Consider the following 24,116-nt stretch of genomic DNA (forward strand, 5'->3'; position numbering starts at 1 on the left):
GGCAGTCAAGGGGTAGCTTCTGGGAGTCAAGGGGTAGCTTCTGGCAGTCAAGGGGTAGCTTCTGGCAGTCTAGGGGTAGCTTCTGGCAGTCTAGGGGTAGCTTCTGGCAGTCAAGGGTTAGCTTCTGGCAGTCAAGGGGTAGCTTCTGGCAGTCCAGGGGTAGCGTCTGGGAGTCAATATGTAGCTTCCGGGAGTCAACAGGAAGAGGGAAGACAGTAGCAAAATGGGTTGATAAATTAAGATAGTTCACTGAGGCCGTTTAGCACCGGAAAAATGTGTCAGTTCCGGTCTGCTTAACGGGATGGTTGTCCCATAGATGCCAATGCAATAGCAGCTGGGTCTAGTAAGATTGTTCTTTGACTGTAATGTAACCAGACTCTGACTGTAGATTACCTGACTGAATGGTGTTCAGTAGAAAATAAAATCATATATTTAGAAAAGGGAGGTACTACCTGAACTTGTCCAATAACAACGCTCATAATATTGTAAAACGTTTTGCGACGTTGAGTCCTACTGAACATGACCCGTAGCTTGAGGAAAGAAAACGTGACTGTCATCTCCCTTTGGCAGGTCTCCAGATTAACAACAAGATAAAAAAATGTTCTTAAATGGTGAATCTCTGTTATAGAGCGTCCTCTAGATCACAACATCAAACACTGGTAACATGATCTCTTCTCTCTTCCATCAGCACACTGCCCAGCTGTGGTACACTGTTCCAGAGACTCCAGTAGTCTTTGACATGTTGGCTGTCATTCACATCCCAGGAAACACAAACATCTACAAATTTACTCTAACTTCAGTTCATTGCCTCCACCACTTCTTAAAGGCCCATTGCAGTCAAAAACATGATATTTATGTGTTTTTTAAAATATATTTCCACACTATGCATTTCGAATAATAGTGTGACATTTTGAAACTAATAAGAATGCCCTTTTAGTGTAAGAGCTGTTTGAGAAGACATCCTGACATTTCGGCCTGTTTTGGTGGGATGGAGTTTTGGCCTTCCGTGGTGACATCGCCATGCGGTAAATTAGTTAATAGACCAATAAGAAAGAGTTCCAAACCTCTCTGCCAATAACAGCTCATTTTCTGTTTTCCCCTCCTCACTCAGAACACTCCCAGACAGTCCTAGCTAAATTCTTTCTTGAGAAATGTCTCTTTGCTAAGAAGCCATTTTTGTTTATTTTTGAGCGCTTTAATTGAAAACATTCACAGTAAAGTACTTAATTGTTACCCAGAAATGATTTGATATTTAGGTACAAATGGCTGCATTGGACCTTTAAACTCTGTGCTGTTTTTCTTTCTTCCCCACAATGAAAACAAAGTTAGTGCCAAGGTAGCCTCTGTTTATTGTTTTATACAGAATAGAATGCAATAACTTTGAGTTGCAATATGACATGAGATTTTATCATGATGGTGACTGTATCACTGGTGCTCCCTGAACAACAGTCAGAGAACTGTACTGATAGTGTCTGATGTGTTGCATGTGAATGACAGAACACCCTTGGTTGTTTTTTCTCATTCAACCTTTTGACAAGGACAGATCATCTTTGGGAAAGGACTGCTGCCCTCTCTGTTGCATGCTCACAGCCTGTAATAGATGTCATAGATGTTGTCACAACAACAACAACAACAACTGAAATGATTTGAATTGTGCTATTCAAACTAAGCATGGCTAACATGTCAGCACTGGCTTACTAGCAAATGCTAAATTCCTACTTATATGTTATGATTTTGATATGTCTTGCTATTAGTGTCAGTGTAAGAATTAAACCTTCAGTCCCAAAACAGGGGACTTTCTCGGCCGGGTATCAGCAGAACAAATAATAATATAGATACATTTCAGTGAAAACACAAACACTCCCTCAATGTCCTTTCTCTACAACAGTCCTCCACTTCCTGTTGAAGTATGGGACATGGACACAGAGGGTTATGCTATTAAAACCAAAGGGCAACATATTCCCAGGAAGAGGAATCTGATAAACTATGTTGCCAGTTTCTCAAGGGGAGAGGGGGATGGAGGAAGAGGTCCGTTGAAAGGGAATGGGGCCAGATCCCCGGAGGAGATTCCGACACAAAACTAGGAATGTCATTTGTGCATCAGCGTGTTGAACCATTACAACAATTCTCAAGCAACAAGTCAATATAGACAAATTAGACTATTAGCAAACATTTGTGAACTGTTGACATTGTTGAACGCATGTCTGGTTGAATCTCTACTTTATATGTATAGCAAGACAAGCGTTGAAACATATGAATTGAGTTAAAGGACATTGGTGTTGATACCCCTCAACCCAGTCTGCAAATTCAATTATTTTACTGACATCTCTGCAGTGACTCGGTGAGAAAACATCAATGAACTCAGCGTATTCATTTTGGATTTGCCTCTGTCTCCTTTGGGGACCCCCTAATCACTGTCCAATGTGCTGTGATGTCCGCGTGTTTCTATGCAGTTGTAATGTCTGAGGCTACTGAAGGAAGTGGGCATGGGCCCATGTAAGCAGCCCTGGAATTTCAAAGACAGGAAGGCCTGTTGATAAGAATCCCACCAGGCAGTCTGTGCTCTAAACACCCTTAGACTAGAACATTATACAATGGTTTATAATGGGCAGAATGACCTGTTAAGTAAACATAGGGCTACTTTAAGATGTTTTTCCTTGTCAACATATTTGGTTATATGTACATGGATAATTATCAGTGTAACCACAACAACTACAGTACAAATACATTTAGTAAATTTCAACGACAAAAACATGAATGTTTCTCGGGGAGTTTTTCATTCACAATGGAGCCCCTGCTTATCCGTTCTAAAACCCAGACTTGGAATGATATGAATAAAGTAAAAGATGACATTATGATTATCGTTTGACTCTATAACCAACTATAGACTGGGACTGGACTTTATGATACACTTTCTAGTGACTTAAATGTCTCGAACTAAGGGGGCTACTGTGTTTTGGTGGTAACCATGGCTACCTCCACTTATTATTTAAACTGTGTTTGTCATATCTCCACAGTGTCTTATAGTCATTTCGAGGTAAGTGATCTTATCAATTACATTTTATGATGCCATCAGAGAGAAAGGCTTGGTTTGCAGACCATGTATGGGTAAATGTGTGTTGTGTTGTCATATAGCCATGGGACGGAACTATTTCACATTTCCCAAGCTAATTTTAGAAACTCAAGTTCAACTACTCCTCTATAGGCTTGTCTGTCTTTGGGCTAGATCAACATCTGACTGCCTGTTTCCTCTGTAACACAACCTTCTAACTAGGCCTATTAAAAGAGCATTCCATAATATTGCCACACACAAATAGATTGTAATGTCTATGATATATAGTAGTAAAGGAATAGTATTCCTTGAAATATTTTTGTTGTTGTATTTGAATCATTTGAAAAGCTACAAGGTTGCTTGTCTACTGAGTGTCTGGTCTGCCCATTTTCAACAGCAGTGCCTTCCTGATTCGCAATAGGTTTTCCTTCTTGCAGGTTGCAAATGTAAACAACATAGGCCTGACCATATTTCATGTCCCACAAGGAATGTGTTTTTGGTTTATGATCAGGTAAAAAAAACTGTAGTAAGCTATGTTCAATACTGCCTCTTTAAAGGGCTGAGGAATACTGAAATGTACACTATTCTACATCTCTACCAGTATCTACTGTGCACTGTTTCTAAGAAAGAATGTTTACCTCGGAGATAAGATGAACACACTGACCAATATAGAAAGACATGTCTGTTCTCTCTCTTAGTTCAACCACAGATACCATAACACCCTGACATGTCTGTACCCTCTCTTAGTTCAACCACAGATACCATAACACCCTGACATATCTGTACCCTCTCTTAGTTCAACCACAGATACCATAACACCCTGACATGTCTGTACCATAACTCTCTTAGTTCAACCACAGATACCATAACACCCTGACATGTCTGTACCCTCTCTTAGTTCAACCACAGATACCATAACACCCTGACATGTCTGTACCCTCTCTTAGTTCAACCACAGATACCATAACACCCTGACATGTCTGTACCCTCTCTTAGTTCTACCACAGATACCATAACACCCTGACATGTCTGTACCCTCTCTTAGTTCAACCACAGATACCATAACACCCTGACATGTCTGTACCCTCTCTTAGTTCAACCACAGATACCATAACACCCTGACATGTCTGTACCCTCTCTTAGTTCAACCACAGATACCATAACACCCTGACATGTCTGTACCCTCTCTTAGTTCAACCACAGATACCATAACACCCTGACATGTCTGTACCCTCTCTTAGTTCTTAGTTCTAACCACAGATACTGACATGTCTGTACCCTCTCTTAGTTCAACCACAGATACCATAACACCCTGACATGTCTGTACCCTCTCTTAGTTCAACCACAGATGCCATGACACCCTGACATGTCTGTACCCTCTCTTCAACCACATCTGACATGTTGTTTACATCTGTTTGTTTATGTTGTAGTTTGACGAGGATTTTACTTTGTTTAGAGTTTTACTGGCCCCACTTTGCATTTTAAAGCCCTGTTGTGCTGCTCTTTTACAAGTGCGGAGTACTTAGAGAGTGTTGTCTGTTGCTGTCTAAATGAACATCAATCAAAGAACCTAAATCCAAACATATAATTAACTCTCCACCCACCCCTCCTGCTCTCTCTACCTCTCAGAACGTCTGTTGACTAACAGACAACGTCAAGTCCCTACTAGTGACAGAGCACAGTCCTTTCTGACTTCGAGGGACTAAATCGATCTAATCCAAATAAACACTTTTCTTACAATATGTAATCTTGAAACCTGTGCTGTAGGTGGGATGCAGATTGTCTTCAGGCGGTTAGTTGCAATTCAACACTTCTACAAAGCAGGAATCGCATGTTATGATGTCAAGTCTTAATGGGAAATCAGCCATATGGCCACCTTTTTTTAATGACAAGAACCAGTTGTGTTTTTGACATTAGTCCTGTCTGTCGTTGGGAAATACAACATTTTTTCAGGGATCATTGGAATCACATTCAAATGTATTTTGCCTCTGAAAATATGGAAATCAAATGACAATGGTCATCATTACAGATGGAAACACTGGGATTACACACTTTTACGGCTAAAATCTGTATTCTCTCTGATTGGTGCCCTATTTGGAATGTGCATACCAGCAGAGGGTTATCTGGACAGAAGAAAGCTGGATTCTTGAGTCACCTGCTCAATTTAGACTCTAAGGCAGTCAGCAGAACTAACAGTGCAGAACCAGTGAGCGGAACTAATCTCATCAAATATTAAACCTGGTTTGGAGACTGGTTCAGTGGTGCAGGATTCCCCTGGGATCCAACATAGACAAAGCTTCAGGATTATAGAACACAGTGTACAGGAAGTGAAACCTGGAGCGGCCATTTTGAAAGAGTAGACAATGCCAAGAAGAAACCTACAGAAAATAAGGTCAATGCTGTTTTGTGCCACCACTTCCACTTCAGATTTATAGACGAAATGCTGACAATGTATCTGATGCAGGCAAGGAGAGAGGGGACTTCAACACACGTTGTAGATCTTGTCAACAAGAAGCGTTTTGTAAACCACAAGAAACGAGGCCAACACTTCCAGTGTTAACACAGCTCTTTGCAATGAAACTTCCTATCTCTAATTGCATATGTATATACAGTACCAGCCAAAAGTTTTAGAACACCCCTCATTCAAGGGGTTTTCTTTAATTTGACTATTTTCTATATTGTAGAATAATAATGAAGATGTCAAAACTATAAAATAACATATATGGAATCCTGTAGTAACCAAAAAAGTGTTAAACAAATCAAAATATATTTTATATTTGAGATTCTTCAGTGCCTCTTTGCTTGACATCATGGGAAAATCAAAAGAAATCAGCCAAGAACCCAGAAAATACATTGTAGACCTCCACAAGTCTGGTTCATCCTTGGGAGCAATTTCCAAATGCCTGAAGGTACCACGTTCATCTGTACAAACAGATTGAGTTAAACAGGTTGAGTTTTGGAGTGAGTAGAGGAGGTTGAGTTTTGGAGTGGGTAGAGGAGGTTGAGTGTTGGAGTGGGTAGAGGAGGTTGAGTGTTGGAGTGGGTAGAGGAGGTTGAGTTTTGGAGTGGGTAGAGGAGGTTGAGTGTTGAAGAGGGTAGAGGAGGTTGAGTTTTGGAGTGGGTAGAGGAGGTTGAGTGTTGGAGTGGGTAGAGGAGGTTGAGTGTTGGAGTGGGTAGAGGAGGTTGAGTGTTGGAGTGGGTAGAGGAGGTTGAGTTTTGGAGTGGGTAGAGGAGGTTGAGTTTTAGAGTGGGTAGAGGAGGTTGAGTTTTGAGCAGGTGGAGTTTTTTAAAGGGAAGCAGTAATGGGAAGGGAGAAATGGGATCAGAAAAAGGAACATTCCAGACTTAGTCAAAGTGAAGTGCATTACTCGGGGGCGCCCGATGGGGTTGGCAGGCTCATCACACGTTACACAACGCCTCCAGTCAACTCCACCAGCGCCAGCTGAGGCTTTACTTAGCGGGATAAATATTTCATACACCACCTTCCCCATCGCATGGGCCTGTCATAATGCGTTCCCTCTGACAACTAAGCACAACTCCACTTCTGGCCATAAGAGGATGCTGGCGTTTGCATAATTTAGACGGCCCATGCTGTGAAATGTGCCCCATCTCTTATCAAATATGTATCAGATTTGAACTTCAGGGAGGTTGTATTTGGCATGGGGGTGGGTTGGGGTTGAAGAGCTAGTCCAGACAATAGATGTGTGTGAAGTCCAAAGTAGTAGTGTGACTCTGTCAAGAACTTTTCCTGTCCAGACCACTGGGAAGCTAACGTATGTGGATGCTGTACATGCTAATGTGCGTGGATGCTGTACATGCTAACGTATGTGGATACTGTACATGCTAACGTATGTGGATACTGTACATGCTAACGTGTGTGGATGCTGTACATGCTAACGTATGTGGATACTGTACATGCTAACGTGCGTGGATGCTAACGTGCGTGGATGCTGTACATGCTAACGTGGATGCTGTACATGCTAACGTGCGTGGATACTGTACATGCTAACGTGCGTGGATACTGTACATGCTAACGTGCGTGGATGCTGTACATGCTAACGCGTGGATGCTGTACATGCTAATGTGCGTGGATGCTGTACATGCTAATGTGCGTGGTGGATGCTGTACATGCTAATGTGGATGCTGTACATGGATAACGTGCGTGGCTGTACATGCTAACGATGCTGTGGATGCGTGGATGCTGTATGCTAACGTGCGTGGATGCTGTACATGCTAATGTGCGTGGATGCTGTACATGCGTGCGTGGATGCTGTACATGCTAATGTGCGTGGATGCTGTACATGCTAATGCGTGGATGCTGTACATGCTAATGTGCGTGGATGCTGTACATGCTAACGTGCGTGGATGCTGTACATGTACGTGGATGCTGTAACGTGCGTGGATGCTGTACATGCTAACGTGCGTGGATGTGTACATGCTAACGTGCATGGATGCTGTACATGCTAACGTGCGTGGATGTGTACATGTTAACGTGCATGGATGCTGTACATGTTAACGTGCATGGATAGTGTACATGCTAACGTGCGTGGATAGTGTACATGTTAACGTGCGTGGATAGTGTACATGTTAACGTGCATGGATAGTGTACATGGTTACATGTTAACGTGCATGGATAGTGTACATGCTAACGTGCGTGGATAGTGTACATGCTAACGTGCGTGGATAGTGTACATGTTAACGTGCATGGATAGTGTACATGTTAACGTGCATGGATAGTGTACATGCTAACGTGCGTGGATAGTGTACATGTTAACGTGCATGGATAGTGTACATGTTAACGTGCATGGATAGTGTACATGTTAACGTGCGTGCCTGCACACACACAGTGCATGAGTGCAGGAAAGCAGAAACCTATGCATATTCAAAGACAGCCAATAGTTTGGTTAACTGGAGCAAGATAATCCACCCACTTGCAATACTGAATGTAACTCTAGAGATCCTAGCCTTGAAGTGGTTGGATGCATAACTGTTTCCTATTGATAACACCAACAGTTCAACATTCCAATTGGAAATGGAAGTAAAAAAAGTACTCCTTTTCAATAAAGCCTCAGCAACATAAAGGGAACTAACAACATGGGAAAGCCTACCTCTCCTGACAGAAACGCAGTCTGCACTACCAATTTTATCAGCACTAATAAAAACAAACATTCTCTTATAATTATTACTATTAAAACAATTTAATGTATAGCTTTTTACATTGTATGGGGGAACAAATGTCTAGCACCCACCTTGGCCAAGCCATGGCAGCCATTTTGCACCAGAAACTTTACCACTCACCCCTTATCACAGTGGAGCAGTGAGGTAGAGCAAGATCGTCACCATAACTAATGGGCCTATGAAAGCAAATGGAGAAGCATGTGAAAATGGTGGTAGCACAGTAGTTGAGCTGTGTGTTTATTAAACAGAAGTGATGATCATCATGGAACAAAAGGCCCATTGGGAAGGGAGCCAATGAGGACAGCTGCAGTTACACAGGTCAAGGTGAAACAGGCCAAGACGAGTGGAGAGGAAGAGTAGTGGAGAGGATGACTAGCGAAGAGGAAGGGTAGTGGTGAGGAAGACTAGTGGTGAGGAAGACTAGTGGTGAGGAAGACTAGTGGTGAGGAAGACTAGTGGAGAGGAAGATTAGTGGGGAGGAAGACTAGTGGCGAGGAAGGGTAGTGGAGAGGAAGACTAGTGGGGAGGAAGGGTAGTGGTGAGGAAGACTAGTGGAGAGTTGCAAGGAACACTTGCTGTATGGGTAAGTCTTTGGGAAATTGTCTTAACCTCATTTCTCAATAATAGTGTAGCTATTTCTGGGGGTCACCCAAATGGTAAACCTACGACACTGTGGCTGTCAGTTTAACACCTTAGCCATTAGATGAAGAGATCCAAACCTTTTGATGAGGTCGTTGGGGTTTTACTTGGGATTGGTCAACTCCAGTCCTCAGGGGCTGGAGTGGTGTCACACTTTTCCCCACCCCTAGAAAACACAGCGGATTATACTAATTGCATTCTAAACTGATGATTGTGATATGTTTATTATTGGTCTCAGGTGTGTTAACTGAGGTTGGGGCAAAAGTGTGACACCAATCAGGCCCCCGAGGACTGAAGTTGCCCATCCCTGTGCAAAAATATTTAATCTGTGCTCATGCTTCTAGTACAGGGCTCTCCAACCCTGTTCCTGGAGAGGACCCTCCTGTTGGTTTTCACTCTTACCCTAATCTAGCACACCTGAATCTAATAATTAGCTGGTTGATAATCTGATTCGGGTTAGTTATAACTGGGTTTGGAGTAAAAACATACAGGAGGGTAGATCTCCAGGAACAGGGTTGGAGTTAAAAAAAAAAAAACCTACAGGAGGATAGATCTCCAGGAACAGGGTTGGAGTTAAAACCTACAGGAGGGTGGCTCTCCAGGAACAGGGTTGGAGTTAAAACCTACAGGAGGGTGGCTCTCCAGGAACAGGGTTGGAGTTAAAACCTACAGGAGGGTGGCTCTCCAGGAACAGGGTTGGAGTTAAAACCTACAGGAGGGTGGCTCTCCAGGAACCGGGTTGGAGTTAAAACCTACAGGAGGGTAGCTCTCCAGTAACAGGGTTGGAGTTCAAACCTACAGGAGGGTGGCTCTCCAAACCGGGTTGGAGTTAAAACAGGAGGGTAGCTCTCCAGGAACAGGGTTGGAGTTAAAACCTACAGGAGGGTAGCTCTCCAGTAACAGGGTTGGAGTTAAAACCTACAGGAGGGTAGCTCTCCAGGAACAGGGTTGGAGTTAAAACCTACAGGAGGGTAGCTCTCCAGTAACAGGGTTGGAGAGCCCTGCTCTAGTGTTTTCAGTCATATGAATGTGGGAGGCCACTGCGTGGGAGTACAGGCATGGTTGTGAATCTACTAAAGAGTCAAGGGGTCAAGTCTGGGATTATTTGCTTGCCAGTGAGTTGTGTAGGAGTGTTATTTCTCTGTTATCTAGCTGGCCTAGGCATAAAGGAGATGTGCTGCATCTAGCAGGCAGGTTTATAATTAAATAGCATAAGACATACTAACATTATAAGTGGTAATACATGTAGTAGGTCTAAAACGGGAAGCATAAATTGCTGGAGCAGAAAAAGTCTGGTTCCAAAGCAAAAGCATCTTTTCATTATGGTAGATAGTTTGAAATGGCCTCCCATACCGAGTTCATTTAGAGAACTCAATAATACTTTTAAATAGTACCAAAACTTTCTCCTAAGACATGATGTCAAAATAAGACAACAGCTGCTACAGATGTATTTAATATATATTTTGTCAAAATCTTGTACATTTTAAGAAGCAAAATGTTATTCAGCAATAAAATAAAAGTGTTTATTGTCTGCCCCAACAAGACAAGAACAAAGCAGGTCTGTCTTCTTCGAGCTCGGAGAGGGAAACCATACAATCCAACCATGTGATTGTGTGCCAATAGACACAGAGAGGTAGAAAGTTAATATATCTCCATAGAAGGCCATGTTTGCCAGTTCCTAATTATTGTTGACATCCATGAAAATGAACCCTTCATCATCCTCCATGTAAGGTGAACCTACGCACCAGAAGGCCTGTCTGTTATTTTAGTGATATTGTAAGGGCATTACTAAACCCTACTCTGTAATTCTGCTCAAATGCTGGTCATGAATGACCAGTTATGGTCAAATGATGGTAATTACTCAAAGTAAGGTTTTGGATCATTGCCCAGCCACTGCAAGTTCAGAAGAGACACCATCAATATCCAAGTTATAGAGAAGTAAGTTGACTGTTTTAGGACTCTATTGAGAATGGGGTTTTTCTGTTTAGTCTCGAGCCCAAATAAATGAAACAGATACATTAGATGCTGTGGTGAATTTATAATGGCCATAATGTTTAAAGAGTAACTAACATTATGTTTACAGGGCAGACACCACTGTGGTGAATTTATAATGGCCATAATGTTTAAAGAGTAAATCCATTTTGTTTACACGGCAGACACCACTGTGGGAATTTATAATGGCCATAATGTTTAAAGAGTAACTAACATTATGTTTACAGGGCAGACACCACTGTGCCATAATGTTTGAATTTATGTTTAATGGCCATAATGTTTAAAATGAGTAACTAACATTATGTTTACAGGGCAGACACCACTGTGGTGAATTTATAATGGCCATAATGTTTAAAGAGTACCTAACATTATGTTTACAGGGCAGACACCACTGTGGTGAATTTATAATGGCCATAATGTTTGTTTACATTATGTTTACAGGGCAGACACCACTGTGGTGAATTTATAATGGCCATAATGTTTAAAGAGTAACTAACATTATGTTTACAGGGCAGACACCACTGTGGTGAATTTATAACATAATGTTTGGCCATAAGAGTAACTAACATTATGTTTACAGGGCAGACACCACTGTGGTGAATTTATAATGGCCATAATGTTTACAGAGTAACTAACATTATGTTTACAGGGCAGACACCACTGTGGTGAATTTATAATGGCCATAATGTTTAAAGAGTAACTAACATTATGTTTACAGGGCAGACACCACTGTGGTGAATTTATAATGGCCATAATGTTTAAAGAGTAACTAACATTATGTTTACACGGCAGACACCACTGGACACACCACATCATTTCAGCGTGGAAAATTAGCTCATATTTAGTATGTAGATATTGATCAATAAGATTCCAACCTCTTTTCACCCACTCAAAAAGACAGCCAAAAGTTTGCTGAATTCACAATGTGTTATCATTACGATTTCAACCATTTAAAAGGACATTCAAATTCCAATGGAAAAGCAATGTCTGATTTTTGGTTTAGTTGCACCTAAATGTGTTATAACTCCACTTTCAACCATTTGAAAGCACACCAAAGTTAGAATGGGAATGCAATGTCAGATATTATGTTTATGTATACAACTTAATGCGTTATCACTGTGCTTCTTCTCATAGCAGAACCAAATGACCTGGATTGCAGTTAGTTGATTAAAGTACATGGCGCAAGAGATCAATGCCGTTGGAGATTCTGTGCAGATCATTTTGCAAAAGTAATATTGAATTGTGTTTGGTTATCAACGCAACCATATATCAACATTTGAAGGAGATGTATCTTCTGCTTGGATAGTTCCATCTGTGCCACTGAGTCTGGCTCTAATTGCAGTTTGTCTACAAATTAATAATTGATGTTGGATTCACGTCTCCATTTCAACCAAAAATCTGAGATATAGAATAAGACTTTGTTTTTGGTTGAGATAAAGACGTGAATCCAACATATTTCATATTCATATTTCTTCTTTTTAAACCAACCAAAGCTTGAAACTCTAGGCCCATGTATTGTCTATTTTTAGTTGAATCCTGGGCTGAATTTCAACTAGAGCTGTTGATAACTTGCCAAATGCTATATAGGCCAAAATAGCATAATTGATGATACATGATTGATTTAATTTGCTCTATTGAACCTACCCTTTTGAATGACTTCGATAGTAACAGTGAATCTATTAAGTGGCGATCTCTCAACAATCATTCTCATGATAGCACATTGGTAATAGTCAGTGACATCATAGCTAAGCAGGTCTGGGCTTGGTTAAAACCCTGGATAGGAGACCAAAGGGTTAGCTGTAGATAGATCAACTCTCCAGTAGGAGGTGCTGCCCAGCCTATAGTTTTATTGATCTGACCTTGTTTCAAAGGTACAAATTCAACATATTTTATACAAGGTTTGTCTATGTTGAAAATTGGTTACCATGATGACATACTGTATATAATCCTGTGATTGAATTTTTACCCTCAAAACAACAGTTGATTACTTTTTAAAAAATCTAATGAATTTCCTACGTAGATTCGTTGACAAATTACGTTGAAACAACGTCAATTTAATCAGTTTGTGCCCAGTGGGACATTAATATTGGTCAGACTCTAAAGGCAAAAGGAGACACAGACATCCCACTGTGCAAAAAGTTGTTGAATCAATGTTGTTTCCTCATAAATTCAGTGTGATGACGTTGAATCAACACAGACAACTGATTGGATTAGCAAAAAGCCATCAACATAAGGAAATTTCGGAAATCCAATGACAAGGTGATATTTTTGGCTGATATCACATTGAATTCAAGTTAATTGACAACTCAACCAAGTGTAAATGAAAACTAGATGTTGAACTGACGTCTGTGCCCAGTGGGGGATGGCACATTCTTCTCCCTCGGTCTATGTGTATCTTCAGTGTTCTCCTGCAATGTAAACCAGCTCTGATCTGCCCGTCAGTGATTTGTTGCGTGAGTTCTCAAGATCAGTGGAGGACTGGAGGCCTCGGGATCAAGGGCTATAGAAATGGCAACAGTCTCGTCTCATGCACTAACGCTTGTTTTTTCCCTCTGGGATAGAGGACAGACCAGAGCAAAGCAGAGCCAGGAAGAAGAATGACTGCCCCTGATACTGGCCCTTGTCTATCTATCCCCCGCTCCTCCTCTTTCCCTTCCCCAGCATCGCTAGCGCCTGTCTCTTGTTTGGATAAGTTAGTGGGGAGACGTCAGCTCGTTGCTGATGTATACCACCTGCCTTGGCCTCTCCCTGAACCTTCCTCCAGCTCCCACCACTGAGACATTCCACTGCCTTTTCTGGGCCTGTGTTTACACGGCAACAGCTTACCCAGCACTCCCCTCTATCTCTTTCTACTGGTTAAGGACAGGGGGCCAAGGGCTACTCCACCACCACCGCTTCGCTGCCAAGATCCTCCCACTCATAATCACAGTCATGGTCATTAGGCTGCAAATGGAATGAAACAAGGAGATACTACCAGGACTCTTCCAATAAAGAACTTTCATTTTTGTTTTTTATTGCAAAATGTTTTTAAACCTTTTCCATTGCATGCCCTCATGAACAAAACCCAGAGCCAAGGACGGGTCAAAACAATTAGGGCTCACTAGAGAACATGCATGACCTCATCGTTACTGCCCTTTGAGAAGTTTAATGACTGTTGATTTACACTTTATGTTCATTGAAAGCAATGGAAAAACTAGTAGTTTGGATGTGTGCGCACCTAACCATGACGCATGGAGAATGAAAATGATCCGTGGATGAAAGAGAAGTCATTCACACGGTCCTGCAGACTCTGTACTCCATGCAACAGCTTCATTTCAGTTGATCCCAAGCTCATTGACGTCTGTTATCAGGATCTGACAGACTGTAATATTGGCTCTGTGTTGAGTCGAGTTTAGTGGAGAAACCACAGTTCCAGTGGGCAGTTCCTTTTTAGTAATACAAGTATGTGTGCCGAGCTAAATGAGTTCCTGTTTAGTATGTTAGACCCACTGTCCTCTCAGGGTAGCCATGTGTACACTGAGTGGTTAATATAACCATGGTGATAGAATCATCACAGGAAAAGCTCTAAATAACAGGCACACATAAAACACAATCCCCAATCAATCCCTGGGTGTAGGGTATATAGGGGAAAGGGGGAAACCTAGCCAGTTGTCCAACAATGTATTCAACTGAAATGTGTCTTCTGCATTTAAGTATAGGGTATAGAAGTATATAGTGGCTGTTCAGACAGTGTTTCTGTGTGGCACAGCCACAGCAGCAGCTGTTATCAATCGTGACCACCACCAGACTGTAACGGTCATTCAGTCTCTCCATTACTGACCACACACACACTGATACACCCCACATCAAATACTTGGTCTTTACCAGAGAAGTACCACCTGGTATTTGACCTCTCATCTATAGCCAAGGTTCTACTGCTCTTCCCCCCAGAAACATAAAACATTCAGAGTTAGATCTGGATAGGTGCTGGAACTGTCCCCAAAATGTGATGGTTTTCTATGATCATTCAGAGAGCCTTCTCTCACTTTAAGGTCTCCCACTAAATCACCTTTACTCAGAGTATATCACTTCATTAACAGTATATCATTTAATATCTTCATTAACAGTATATAATTGAATGTCTTCATTGTGAATTCTAAATGAACCCATCCTGGTGTGAAGAGTTTTTCAACACCTCATAAAATTGTAGTAAGAGCATGTGCACGGGCCTCAACACTTGTCTAAGATTAGGAACACACACTTGTACAAATGTGATAAAAATGTATATATGCCTCTCCTTTCATTAAGACACCAAAGGTAAGAACTTGTAATTTCTTTAATGATCTCTTCAGTTGCATTATAGTTTTTCTCCACAACAAAGAGTGATTGAGTGTTCCACGTGTTAACAGGCAACTCAGATAAAAGCCATGAATTGATATACTGTAGTTGCTACACAGCACCACCAAGCGGCAAAATGTTTAAAAACATCAAATCATCTTAAGTGCCGTACTACACCAGTGGTTCTCAACCTGTGGGGCAATGCCATATATATCTACAGGGGATACTTAGGAAGACAAGACTGATGCTCAGTTGCATAAGAGGGCAGAACAAAATGTGATTGGGGTTCAGTAACCAAAAAAAGGTTGAGTCATTGCACTAAACCGTTGCAGCCTTAGGGCCTGATTAAATCAGATCCGCCTGAGCCGGTATCCGCATAGCTGATGTTTTGATTGTGTCAAAGGTGGAACATTATACATAAAGTGGACATTGCCAAAGGCTGCACGGAGTCACATTAACATAAATCCCATGCAGTCTTGTTGAGATGTAATCTACACTTTGTTTATTAGGCTGATAGAAATCCTCAGTATTTATTTTTCATTATTTTTTATTTGAGCATAATTATTTCTATATAAACTACACTTTGTCATTCAGAACTTCTAAAGTTAGTGAGATGGGTGTGGCTTCGTGGCAATGATCACAAGAGCATCTGTACATCAATATGACAGCTCCAATGCAGTTCCACTTCTGACACCACCAAAACATCCCCTGTGTGGGCTATCGCCGGTTAATGCTTGATCTGATTGAATCTAGGCCCTAGTCAAGGTACTGAGTGGCAAGGTTGACATACAACTTCAACTGCCTGGCAGTGCATATTGTTAATGGAATTGATAACTGATCAATCAATCAAAATGTACATACCCTGGCTTATAAGAAAAGCATACTTAATAATCAATTAATATTGAAAATGGAGAAAACCCTTGATTTATCTAACACTTCATTGAATTTGCTAAACAGCATATACCACATCACTATATCAAATGATTGGGAATCTCCTAGATATCAGATTATCACAACAGATTATCTACAACTGTGACAAAAAACAAACTTTAACATAAAACAATTATACTGATTAATAACAGTTTAAATGTGCAATATGCAGAAATCGCTCTGCCATTTCCCGGTTGCTAATAGTTCGACCTAATTTCAGGTTGAGACAAAACAAGCAGTCATTGTGTAGAGATTCATTATACCATCTAAACTGCTGTGAAATATATTTTCCAGAACCAAAAATATTGTATTTTCACCTGGTGTACAAAACCAAAAGTAAAACAGCAAAAACTAAGCTTAAGAGCAGGAAGCATAGAACTAGCGCAGATAGAACAGATCTACCACTTCGACTTGCTTTCGATGAGCATGACAAATCTATAACTAACATTTTTATTTGCATTTGGTCAGGTCGCCGAAAAAAATTACATTTCAGGGGTCTCCAACCCTCCTGTAAGTTAACTCCAAACCTGTTCCCGGAGAGCTACCCTCCTGTAGGTATTCACTCCAACCTCAGTTGTAACTAACCTGGTCCAGCTTATCAAACATTTAATTATTACAATCAGGTGCGCTAGATTAGGGTTGGAGCAAAAACCTACAGGACAGTAGCTTTCCAGAAACAGAATTGGAGAGCCCTGAGTTACATGTCGCAGCATTAACAAGAAATTACCAAGGATATAGATCTTAGCTAGCTACACCTGAAGTGTGTAGATACAAACCCTCAAGAAAATGAAGGCGTTCTAGAAAATGTCAGTACAAAGATCAATCAATCACATTTCAATTGAATCATACTTCAATAACCCAATGGGTATCACTTCCCTCACCATTATTAACGTGTTTCAATGGATATAGCGGGAAGACGCATTTTGGCTCCTACTTTTTGTTTTAAACACTTGTCTCCTGAATTTGCTTTTTGCGATGGTCCTTGACCATTCTTTTCATGTCTGGGCATGGCTTGAGGTCAGTTGCTCCAAGCTGTTTATTTGTTTTTGGATCAGTCCCAATCGATTTCCTGTAGCAGGGGAAGAGAGTGGGATATTTTCATTAAAAAAAATCTGATTAATAGTAACATTATACAGTTTGCCCTCTTTAATGTTTTATGCATGTTTAAAGATTCCGTTTCAAGTTTTAATGTCACATGCACAAGCAAGTGAAATGCATTTCTTACAAGATAAACCCAATAACGCAGTTATCAATAACAATGTAATACTAAAAATAACAATGTATATTACTCTATCAGTAAGCAACTCAATGCACAAAATACCAAGCAGGAGACTACTTCCAGAGCGTTGTATGAGGCATGGACATGGCGTACCTGCAGATGAATTGTACACCACTGTCGCAACACTACACAACAAACTAGCATAACTAGCTATCATCCTGACGCCATAGTAAGATGCTTGCCTTGTTGCTTATTATTTAGTTCGATTTAATACAATAAAGCCAATGGAGTAGTCCCAAAAGTGCAAACGCCAAAACTCTGGAATAAGTTGGAGATTCGCAAAGATCAGGGGATGGATATGAAAAAAAGTATCTAAGACACGGAATGACCCTTTGAGTATGGTCAGGCCAGTCATTATGAAGTGTATTTGTATTTAGTATGGATCCACATTAGCTCTTGCCAAGGCAGCAGCTACTCTTCCTAGGGTTCAATCACAATTAAGGCAATTACATCACACAAAAAAGAAACAGTGCATCATACAATACATTATTATGCCACTACTCTACTAATACATATCTACAATACAACATGTATAATATCATCCACAATACAACAATATTACAACATTACAATGTACATGTGTTTACAGCGCGTTTGTTAGCCAGTGATGTAAAGTACTTAAGTAAAAATACTTTAAAAGTACTACTTAAGTCGTTTTTTGGGGGTATCTGTGTTTTACTTTACTATTTATATTTTTCAAACTTCTACTTTTACTCCATTACATTCCTAAAGAAAATAATGTACTTTTTACTCCATACATTTACACTTACACCCAAAAGTACTTGTTCAATTTAGAATCAAATCAAATTTTATTGGTCACATGCGAATGCTTTGCAGGACAGGAAAATGGTCCAATTCACGCGCTTATCAAGAGAACATCTCTGGTCATCCCTACTGCCTCTTATAGCAGCCTCATGAAACACAAATGCTTCGTTTTTAAAAAATATATCTGAGTGTTGGAGCACGCGTCGAGAGCCGTGCGTCCAATTGTGCATCACCTCTTGGGTCTCCCGGTCGCAACACAGCCTGGGATCGAACCAGGATCTGTAGTGACGCAGTGCCTTAGACCGCTGCGCCACTCGGTAGGCTATCCCTACATTTAAAAAACAAGAAAATTGTGCCATTTGGTTTGCTTAATATAAGGAATTTAAAATGATTTATACTTTTACTTCTGATACTTTAGTATATTTTAGCAATTGCATTTACTTTTGATACTTAAGTATATTTAAAACCAAATACTTTTAGACTTTTATTCAAGTAGTATTTTACTTGGTGACTTTCACTTTTACTTGAGTCATTTTCTATTAAGGTATCTTTACCTTTACTCAAGTATGACAATTGGATACTTTTTCCACCACTGGTGTTAGCGTGTGTGTGCGTATGCGTCAGGCCTCGAATTTCCCAGCTCCCTAAAAAGAGCCATGCCTTGAGGCCGAAGTGGCCTTTCGCTGAATATATACTGAACAAAAATATAAACGCAACATGCAACAATTTCAACAATTTGAGTTACAGTTCATATAAAGAAATCAATTCATTATCTATGGATTACACATGACTGGGCAGGGGCACAGCCATGGGTGGGGCTGGGAGGGAATAGGCCTAACCACTTGGGAGCAGGGCCCACCCACTGAGGAGCCAGGTCCAGCCAATCAGAATGAGTTTTCCCCCACAAAAGGGCATTATTACAGATAGAAATACTCCTGTTTCATCAGCTGTCTGGGTGGCTGGTCTCAGATTATGCTGAAGGTGAAGAAGCTGGATGTGGAGCTCCTGGGCTCCCTTCTCCCAGCTGTCAATCACCTTGCTCTGAAGCACCTCTCACTCATATGGCTCTCTTAGATATCGCCACATTGGAGATTTTTGGTTCCAACCGCTGTGTCTTTGTGAGACGCGGTGAGGGTGAACAGATGATCTCTGCATGTGTATTTCCCACCGTAAAGCATGGAGGCGGAGGTGTTATGATGTGTGGGTGCATTGCTGGTGACACTGTCTGTGATTTATTTAAAATTCATGGCACACTTAACCAGCATGGCTACCACAGCATTCTGCAGCGATACACCATCCCATCTGTTTGTAACAGGACAATGACCCAAAAACAGACCTCCAGGCTGTGTAAGGGCTATTTGACCAAGAAAGAGAGTGATAGAGTGCTGCAACTGATAACCTGGCCTCCACAATCACCCGACCTCAACACAAGTTGAGTTGGACCGCAGAGTGACCGCAGTTGGACCGCAGAGTGAAGGAAAAGTAGCCAACAAGTGCTCAACATATGTGGGGACTCCTTCAAGGATGTTGGAAAAGCTGGTTGAGAGAATGCTAAGAGTGTGCAAAGCTCTCATCAAGGCAAAGGGTGGCTACTTTTAAGAATATAAAATATATTTGGATTTGTTTAACACTTTTTTGGTTACTACATGATTCCATGTGTTATTTCATAGTTTTGATGTCTTCACTATTATTCTACAATGTAGAAAATAGTCAAAATAAAGAAAAACCCTTGAATGAGTAGGTGTGTCCAAACATTTGACTGGTCCTGTATATGTAATTAAAAGTCTCATTAAAGGTTGGCTACATTTTCTGGCGCCTCCCTCATGTCAGCATCGGTGTAGACATGAGAGGCTGTAGCCAATAGGCATAGTCACATACACTTGTGGTCTAATTATTTAATAACATTTACATACACTCATGTTTTTTTCTTAACAGAATATCAAGTGTTTTTTGGTTTTCAAATCAATTTCCAATTTTTGGTATTGGCCTTGGTGCCCTAGCAAATGGCCTTGGTGCCCTAGCAGATGGCCTTGGTGCCCTGGCAGATGGCCTTGGTGCCCTGGCAGATGGCCTTGGTGCCCTAGCAGATGGCCTTGGTGCCCTAGCAGATGGCCTTGGTGCCCTAGCAGATGGCTTTGGTGCCCTAGCAGATGGTTTTGGTACCCTGGCAGTTTTGGCACTCCTGTCTCTTCTGTAGATGTTATAACCATTTAAAGCTTTCACAGTATCATTAAATTAATTAACTAAGTGAGTTTCAGAAATAGCCAGTATTTTATTGTTTTCTTTTGCGAGCAAGTTATTGTTTCCATTATCCTTGTTTCTTAGGGTACATGTGTTAATGTGCGCTACTTTTTGCACTTTTCTGATTGTTTTTGTTGCTTTACTGGGAGGCTTATCAGAGGTAGACATGACAGTGATATTTATATTTGAGCTGATATTGCAGGGTGAACTGCTCACAGTGGGCTTCCTACTAGGGTAAACCATCTAAAGCTAACAGGTTTAACTCAGGTTCACAGACGCATGATTCCTGCTGACAATAGCTGTCGGATTGACAGAGGCATTCAGGGGAGATAGAGGAAGATAAATTAGGTTACTTGCATTATGACTGACAACACCCCAGGAGAAATGTACATTTGCAGAAGCACTACAACCACTCAGCGACACAATGGTAGGGATTCGGCTTGTCACCAAAAGCACTCACAAACTTCTACAGATGCACAATCGAGAGCATCCTGGCGGGCTGTATCACGGGCTGTATCACTGCCTGGTACGGCAACTGCTCCGCCCTCAACCGTAAGGCTCTCCAGAGGGTAGTGAGGTCTGCACAACGCATCATCGGGGGCAAACTACCTGCCCTCCAGGACACCTACACCACCCGATGTTACAGGAAGGCCATAAAGATCATCAAGGACATCTACCACCCGAGCCACTGCCTGTTCACCCCGCTATCATCCAGAAGGCGAGGTCAGTACAGGTGCATCAAAGCTGGGACCGAGAGACTGAAAAACAGCTTCTATCTCAAGGCCATCAGACTGTTAAACAGCCACCACTAACATTGAGTGGTTGCTGCCAACACACTGACACTGACTCAACTCCAGCCACTTTAATAATGGGAATTGATGGGAAATGATGTAAATATATCACTAGCCACTTTAAACAATGCTACCTTATATAATGTTACTTACCCGACATTATTCATCTCATATGCATATGTATATACTGTACTCTATATCATCGACTGCATCCTTATGTAATACATGTATCACTAGCCACTTTAACTATGCCACTTTGTTTACATACTCATCTCATATGTATATACTGTACTCAATACCATCTACTGTATCTTGCCTATGCTGCTCTGTACCATCACTCATTCATATATCCTTATGTAAATATTCTTTATCCCCTTACACTGTGTATAAGACAGTAGATTAGGAATTGTTAGTTAGATTACTTGTTGGTTATTACTGCATTGTCGGAACTAGAAGCACAAACATTTCGCTACACTCGCATTAACATCTGCTAACCGTGTGTATGTGACAAATAAGATTTGATTTGATTATCTGAGCATATTACCTGAATAGTATAATAACACCTTGACTGACCAGCCAGATAATAAGGAAACTGCTTAGAGATTGATAATTCATTCATAAACCAAATTGATATTCATAATCAAGCTGTAACAAACTTACTTTTTCAGATGCTTATCAATCGCCTTTCGCTCATAGATTGTTCCATATTTGGTTATCACTGGATCAACAAAAATCTTGTTGGTAAGTGGACAAATCAGATATTGAGGAATAAAGTTCTCAGTCAACTCTTCACCCAGCAAATTCTGTAAATTAAGAAAGGAATGATTATCTAACCCTGAATAAATTGTGACAAAACTGCTTGCTGTTCAAACAAATACAGAATTTGATAAACCTGCACAATAAACCTGATTAAATGGCAACTGATTTGATAAATGCTAAATGATTCAATGTCATCTCAAATGTAAATAAATGCAGCATATAATTAAATAAAACACTGCCATTTAATTAACCCACACTTTTAATCAAATTTATTCTACTTTTATAATTCATGGCCGAATTCTCTGGATGCCTCTTCTTATAATTTGAAGTCCATATGCACCAATGGGTCAATCAAATACCACACTGGCCACTTCTACCCTAATACATTCTTGAGGCTGAATTGCCATTTTTTCACCTCAAATGTTGGCAAATTTTATTACGCGGCTGATAATAAACATAACATATCATATGAAAAAAAATATAGCTTTTAAAAAATAAGTAACTTGTGGACTGTGTAGTCTAGCGGTTAGCGCCGCAGACCCCGGCACACACATACCAGTTGCCATGGGTTCGAAACTGACCCAGCACCCTTCTGACTCACACCTCTCTCATTCATTTTCTAACTTTTCACTACTGTCCTACCTGTTCAATACAAAAACAATAAAATGAATAAGGAGTGGGACAACCCTACTCCTTTACAGAGACAAAAATATGTGCATTCACCTTCTCCATGACATCCAATGATCTGCCTGCAACTTCCTCTGTGTTTTTCTTGGCCTCTTCTTCATACTTGTCTCTGCTGGTCAGGTATTCCTCTGCCAAAATACTTTTAAAATAACATTTTATGAAAATAATATTTATCTAGGCATATTAATTCAAAATATTTGCTGTACACTATTTGGTTAACTATCACCTTTCTAATCTGTATTGTATTGTATTCATGAATCATATAAAATAATTCAACAAATAGTCAACCTGTCCAGTGGATCTTGGGGTTCAGGAACGATGAGCAGTCCATATACAGCATCCAAGATCTCTCTCATGGTTATGTGAGCGTTGTAGTTGCGGTCAAATATGTTGTGGCAGATACGACCCACACTGTTTACATTGCAGTGGTACACCTTCGTCCACATTAAGGATTTTTCATGTTATGAATATGAAAGCATAAAATGTATATGATGTGGTTGCACACGCATAAACATTCCACTGCCTTAGAGAAGCTTACTTGTGACACAGTAGTAACTAGTCTTAATAGCCAATACCCTAAATCCCATCATGAAGACAATACTAAATTGTTCAACTCTACTCTTTTAATCATTGACAATGTAATGGCCTAAGCCTGTACGCTTATTATGGACTCCCTCTAAGCACACACACTAAACTCTACCCACCCACCCACACTCACACATGCATACTGACGCCACACACATGCGCTGCTGCTAGTCTATTATCTATCATGTCGCCTAGTCACTTTACCCCTATTTATATATACATTGCTACATTCATTACCTCGTACCTCTGAACATCCAACTCGATTATTGTACTCCCTGTATATAGCCATGTTATTATCTACTCCCTGTATAAAGCCATGTTATTATCTACTCCCTGTATATAGCCATGTTATTATCTACTCCCTGTATATAGCCATGTTATTATCTACTCCCTGTATATAGCCATGTTATTATCTACTCCCTGTATATAGCCATGTTATTATCTACTCCCTGTATATAGCCATGTTATTTTCTACCTGTATAAAGCCTGTATATAGCCATGTTATTTTCTACTAGCCCCTGTATAAAGCCATGTTATTATCTACTCCCTGTATAAAGCCATGTTATTATCTACTCCCTGTATATAGCCATGTTATTATCTACTCCCTGTATATAGCCATGTTATTATCTACTCCCTGTATGTAGCCATGTTATTTTCTACTCCCTGTAAATAGCCATGTTATTTTTACTCCCTGTATATAGCCATGTTATTTTAGCCATGTTATTTTTACTCCCCCATGTTATTATCTACTCCCTGTATGTAGCCATGTTATTTTTACTCCCTGTATATAGCCATGTTATTATCTACTCCCTGTATATAGCCATGTTATTTTTACTCCCTGTATATAGCCATGTTATTTTTACTCCCTGTATATAGCCATGTTATTTTTACTCCCTGTATA

General features: G+C 40.6%; 1 protein-coding gene across 3 annotated transcripts in view; it reads right to left on the minus strand.

Moving 5' to 3' along the window:
- Nucleotides 1-15,158: 15,158 nt before the first annotated feature.
- The window catches only part of LOC135532787 (uncharacterized), a 53,299-nt gene continuing 44,341 nt past the window's right edge, over nt 15,159-24,116 (minus strand). For 2 of the 3 annotated variants that reach the window (XM_064960222.1, XM_064960223.1), the window contains exons 22-25: nt 22,919-23,064; nt 22,667-22,769; nt 21,845-21,987; nt 15,159-17,177 (exon numbers count right to left, since the gene is read on the minus strand). In XM_064960222.1, the coding sequence (XP_064816294.1) occupies nt 17,051-17,177; nt 21,845-21,987; nt 22,667-22,769; nt 22,919-23,064 (519 nt within the window). In that variant the 3' untranslated portion in view covers nt 15,159-17,050. Of the gene's footprint in view, nt 17,178-21,840; nt 21,988-22,666; nt 22,770-22,918; nt 23,065-24,116 lie in introns of those variants that run through there. The other variant, XM_064960224.1, reaches the window with a different exon arrangement.

Source organism: Oncorhynchus masou, unplaced genomic scaffold (genome assembly GCF_036934945.1).
Source record: "Oncorhynchus masou masou isolate Uvic2021 unplaced genomic scaffold, UVic_Omas_1.1 unplaced_scaffold_2024, whole genome shotgun sequence".
In the NCBI taxonomy this organism is placed as follows: domain Eukaryota; kingdom Metazoa; phylum Chordata; class Actinopteri; order Salmoniformes; family Salmonidae; genus Oncorhynchus; species Oncorhynchus masou.